Source organism: Manihot esculenta, chromosome 10 (genome assembly GCF_001659605.2).
Source record: "Manihot esculenta cultivar AM560-2 chromosome 10, M.esculenta_v8, whole genome shotgun sequence".
In the NCBI taxonomy this organism is placed as follows: Eukaryota; Viridiplantae; Streptophyta; class Magnoliopsida; order Malpighiales; family Euphorbiaceae; genus Manihot; species Manihot esculenta.
The window spans coordinates 16592055-16597513 of NC_035170.2; the positions used below are offsets into that span (position 1 = coordinate 16592055).

General features: G+C 33.7%; 1 protein-coding gene across 1 annotated transcript; it reads left to right on the forward strand.

Moving 5' to 3' along the window:
* The first annotated feature begins 994 nt into the window (after window positions 1-994).
* On the forward strand, window positions 995-2048 carry LOC110624178 (gallate 1-beta-glucosyltransferase 84A24-like). Its single transcript, XM_021769294.2, has one exon. It carries the CDS (start codon window positions 1032-1034, stop codon window positions 2046-2048), a length of 1017 nt encoding a protein of 338 aa, XP_021624986.2. The 5' UTR covers window positions 995-1031.
* The last annotated feature ends 3411 nt before the right edge of the window (window positions 2049-5459 follow it).

A 5459-nucleotide genomic window follows, 5' to 3' on the forward strand; every position in this document is an offset into this window, starting at 1 on the left:
TAAACGGGAAAGTCAAGCCAAGGTCCCGTTGCTTAAGGAAAAAGACTATACTACGACCCTTTTGGGGATCTATCAAACCAGGAGGGGAAGGATTTGGAAGAACTATCCTCTCATTCTGGAGGGGAGCTCGAATAAAATAAAGCGGAGTATTTAAGTACCTCCGAGAAATGAACTTAGTTATGGAAGAAGAAGTGATGCATGATTTAAGATAAAAAACTTCGGGAAGTTTAGGACCTTCCATGGATGAATAAGAAAGCGTACCTGAAACACAGTAAAGATGGATAAGCGGAAGAAGGCAAAGGAGAACAGAGAGCAGAAGAGAAGCAAGCTTTCCGAGAAGACAGAGAGAATTCAAAATGTGAAATAATAAAGAGCCGAAAAGATGTTTTGAACAGTTTTGCCCTTTGGCGGCGCGGTCATGATGACTCTCGGTATTTACCCCCTCATCAGCCAGACAATAACTGACGAGAAGGTAAAGGGGCAATTGATGACCGCTGGATTTCTCAACCCTGGACTGGGGCTAGGCCCATATCGTGAGCCCATCATTCGGGGAGTCCAAGTCCTCCCCCGTGAGACTGGTCCAGCCCATCCCCCTCCAGATCGGACTCCAATCAATTTCCTCAATCAGGCCGGCCTAACCTCTTAGGCCCGATGAATAGGTCCTTCTTGGGCTCAGCCCATGACTTATCTTTCGGTCCAGTCCGGAATCAGGAGGGAGACCCACTCGTCCGTCATGTGGGTCCATATGCATGCACGCCCGGGGAGAATCAGGGGCCGTTACGCATGGGACAGAGATCTGATTCCCTCGTACGTCCGTATCAACGTAGCAGGGACAGGTGGTCCAATGATATACGTTCTATTAACGCGTCACTAGCAGACAAAAGAAAACATATAAAAGAAGAAATACTCTCCTCTAGGTCTAAGCTTTTTCAGTTTTACAGAACCCATTGTAAAACCCTATTTTCTGGATCTCAGTTCATCACTTTCTTTGTGTTTCTGATGTAGCTGCAAGTCTTGGTATTCCTTCTGCAATGCGTTGGATTCAGTCATGTGCTTGTTTCTCAGCTTATTACCATTACTTTCATCGTCTTGTGCCTTTTCCTAGTGAGGAAAACGCAGAGATCGATGTTCAGTTGCCTTGTGTGCCTCTTCTGAGATATGATGAAGTGCCTAGCTTCTTACATCCTTCAACTCCTTATCCTTTCTTAAGGAGCGTAGTTTTGGACCAGTTCAAGAATCTTGATAAGCCTTTCTGCATTTTGATGGAAACATTTCAAGAACTAGAAAATGATCTTATTGAGTATATGTCCAAGTATTGTAGTATCATGCCTGTTGGTCCACTGTTTAAGGACCCTAAAGCTCCAACAACAACCGTCCTGGGAGATTTCTTGAAGGCTGATGATTGCATGGAATGGCTCGAGTCCAAGCCACCCTCATCTGTTGTTTATGTTTCTCTTGGTAGTATCGTGAGCTTGAAGCAGGTCCAGCTTAATGAACTTGCTTATGGGCTATTGAATTCTAGTGTTTTTTTCTTGTGGGTTTTTAGATCGCCTCCTGAAAATTCAGCCTTTAAACCTGTTGATCTCCCAGATGGATTCTTGGAGAAAGTAGGAGACAAGGGAAAAATTGTAAAGTGGAGTCCACAAGAAAGAGTTCTAGCTCACTCATCAGTTGCATGCTTTTTGACCCACTGTGGATGGAACTCCTCAATGGAAGCACTCGCCTCCGGCGTGCCGGTGGTGGCTTTCCCTCAGTGGGGTGATCAAGTGACTGATGCCAAGTACTTGGTGGACGTTTTTAAGGTTGGTGTTAGAATGTCCCGTGGAGAGGCTGAAAACAAGTTGATTACACGGGACAAGGTGCAGAAATGCTTGCTTGAGGCAACTGTAGGGCCCAAGGCAGCAGAGCTGAAGCAGAATGCATTGAAATGGAAGGCAGCGGCGGTGGCCGCAGTGGCCGAGGGTAGTTCCTCCAATAGGAATATAGAAGCTTTTGTAGAAGAGGTGAGGAGGAGAAGCGTTAAAATCACTGGCAAGTCAAGCAGCTAGAATGGAAATTAATACAAGGAAAATTAAGTTTAATCAAGTCACTAGTCTACGCTATTCCTTGTCTGTAAGTTCAGGATTAGTCGATTAACCTCCATCATTCAAAAAATATTACTTTTTAGTCCTTTTATTACATTTACCGTTAATCAAATGAATTTATTAACAGTCAAGGTAGAAAGATAAAAATTTAATGCTCAAAATACCCCCCATCCCTACTACACTGCTAGAAGATGATCGATAAATTCAGTTGTGATTCAATGGCCATTGCCGAAATGACAATTCAACCCTCATTGTTGACCCTCCATCGAAGAGACCCTAATGGGGCTTTCTCATGAAGCAATTGATTTTAAAGAGGAGAGTGTAATAACAACGACCATCACCGCATGGGAGGAAGTAAATGATCTAGAGGATCAGGAGAGAACCAAAGGCATGCTTTGGAAGCATTGTACTGATGGTAATGAAGATTCCTTACTGCCTTCCTCGCTAACTAGACTGATGGTTTTTAGGCCGTCTCATGGAGGAGAGGTCTCGGCTGATGGAAATTGCCTATTCATCGTATCTCAAAAGAGCAATAATTGCGCGTGAGATGGACACACAAGAGCTGGGAGACAAAGAATATATAAGTGGGTGCTGGAGAAAACTTACCAAAATAAAGACTAATCTAAACTTTAAAGATTTGACAGAAATTTTACTCATCTCGTCGCTGATGGATCACCATTGGAGTCGGTGGTGACAACTAGGAATAGAGAGCAGAAATAACAAAAATGAGACAATCAAGACTAAGCCAAGTTGAAGGAGTGGAAAATTTGAAAGTGAAAAAATCTTGATTGTATTGGTTATAATTGATGGCAAAGAAGGAGAATGAACAGCCTTGGAAGAGCTGAACATTGCGAATAAGGACAGAGATAACAGGAGCATTTTTTACTTTTGTATCTTAATAAATATGTAATATAAGGACTAAAAAGTAGTATTTCTGGATTATAGCGAGCATTTTAATTGAGTTAAAGAATAATAGAAACTAAGTAATGAATTTATTAAAAACCTAAGGATCTATTAGTAAGTTTTCATTTATCATTCTAATGCAATATAGCACATCTTTTTCATTTTAAAAGTAGTAATAATTATTATTATATTTCGATAATTTGATTTAATTAATTCAAATATTTTTATATTTATAAATTAAATTAAAATATCTCTGTAAGGTCGAAGGACTACCATCCAAATTTAGTCATTTTAATCGTTAATCAATAATAAAAGTTTAAATTACCCTTCTCTATCTCCTATTCCACTAGAGGCATTCTCTTTTTAATTACCCTTGTGTAGTTTTTTAAATATTTTTTAATATTTAATAAAATTTAATATTCTTAAAATAAATATAATTAAAAAATTAAAAAAAAAAATCGTTTTTAATATATAAAAAATAAAATGAATAAAAATTATAAATAATTTAAATAAATCTAGCTTTTTTATAGCCGTATTATTCCAATTTCATTTAACACCACCACCAACATTTTTTTTTATATGTCGTTTAATCTAGACCACTAATATTTTTATAAATATTTTTTTATTCGTATTTATTTATAAGAAAATGTAATGTTATAACATGTTTTAGAAAAATGATAATTAAAAAACACATTTAGATATTTTATTTAGTGTTCTCATTAAAATTATATTATTTTAATATATTAATTAAATAATTAGATAAATAATTAATATATTATTGTAATTAATATTTAAATTAATTTTTATTATTATATGAATTGACAATTTACACAATTATGATTTAGTTGAAAAAATTAGTTTATTAATAATTATGGTAATTTTAGAATAAAATGAATTAGTAGTATTTGTTGTGATTTTTGGATAGAATATTTTTAGTATATGTATATTATTATAGTGTCAAATTCTGTATTATTATTTAGTGAAAAAATATAATATTGATAATTAATTTAGATTTAAAATATATAATATGATTTAGTTATAATAAATTAATAATTTGTTTTAGTTTAATAAAAAAATTATGTGTTATTAAGTGTATTAGAAATTTATAATTGATAATTTAATATGGTGATTGAATATATATTGTGGTTTTGGATAAAAAAAGTTTAATGAACGTATATTAGTGTAGTGATAAATAAATTTTATTGTGATTTAGTGAAAAAAATAAATATTGATAATTAATTTAGTTTTAAAATATATAACGTGATATAATGTATTAATAATTTTTATTCAGTTTAGTTTAAATAATTAAGTGTTATGAAGTGTATTAGAAAATTATAATTGATAATATAATATGTTGATTGAATATTTATTTTTATTTTTGGATAGAATATATTTAATAAAAGTATATATTTTATTGTGATTTAGTGAGATAAATTGATTGGGATTAAGTTTTATAAAAATTTATAAATGATAATTTAATATGATATTTGAATATTGTTGGTGAATTTAATTATAATAAAGTTAGTAAATGTGTATTAGTATAGCATTTCAATGTACTGTGATATTGTATATTATTTTATATAATTAGATATGGAGAAAAGATGCAGCCGTCGTGACCGCTGTAATTATATTTTATCGGGTCCCAATAATTCATCATTGTTATATGCACAAATAGAATATCGGTCTGAGACTATACGGCAACAAATTATAGGAAGTGGAGCGATATGTTGTAAAAGAACCGATACAATTTTGCATTTGGATGATATTCCAGAGCAAATAATATCTCACCTATGGCATACATGTTTTTATAGCGTGATACAGTTGGCACTTAATTATTGCCTTATTGAGCAGTGGCAATCAGAGATCCATAAATTTATATTTCCGAAAGGAAAAATGACTATTATCATTCAAGATATGGGCTAATTTTACCAAATTGCTAGTCAATGGTACAGCTATTACAGGCCTTACCATTGGCGATAAAAGAGTGCTATTTGAAAATGATCTGACTATCAATATGTAAAATATTATTAAGTGTCGTTCTACCTAGTAATGACATGTGTCCCTCGACAGAAAAACAAGGCTATGCAAAATTTTTATATGTTCTATACCTGCATTTGTTTTGTTGACTTGTGGACGCTGAAAATCAGAACCTTGTATTCTTAACATATTACTCTAGAAATTTCATATAGCTCTGTATTCAAACATGCCAACATTGAATATATAGAATATGCATTTCCATGTGTTCTACATGGACTCCATTTTCTAGGTATACCTAACTACAACCTGCAAATCTCTTAGCCTTGTTTCCTCTCGTTTGCTTCCTTATCCTCCTCATCTCAGCCCAGTTTCCTTCTACTGCATAAACATTAGCCAACTGCACATAACGAGCTTCTATTATTCCTATTATTCACATATAAATTTAATTTTGTATAAATAAGCATAATAATTATTACACTAGATATTTAATTATGT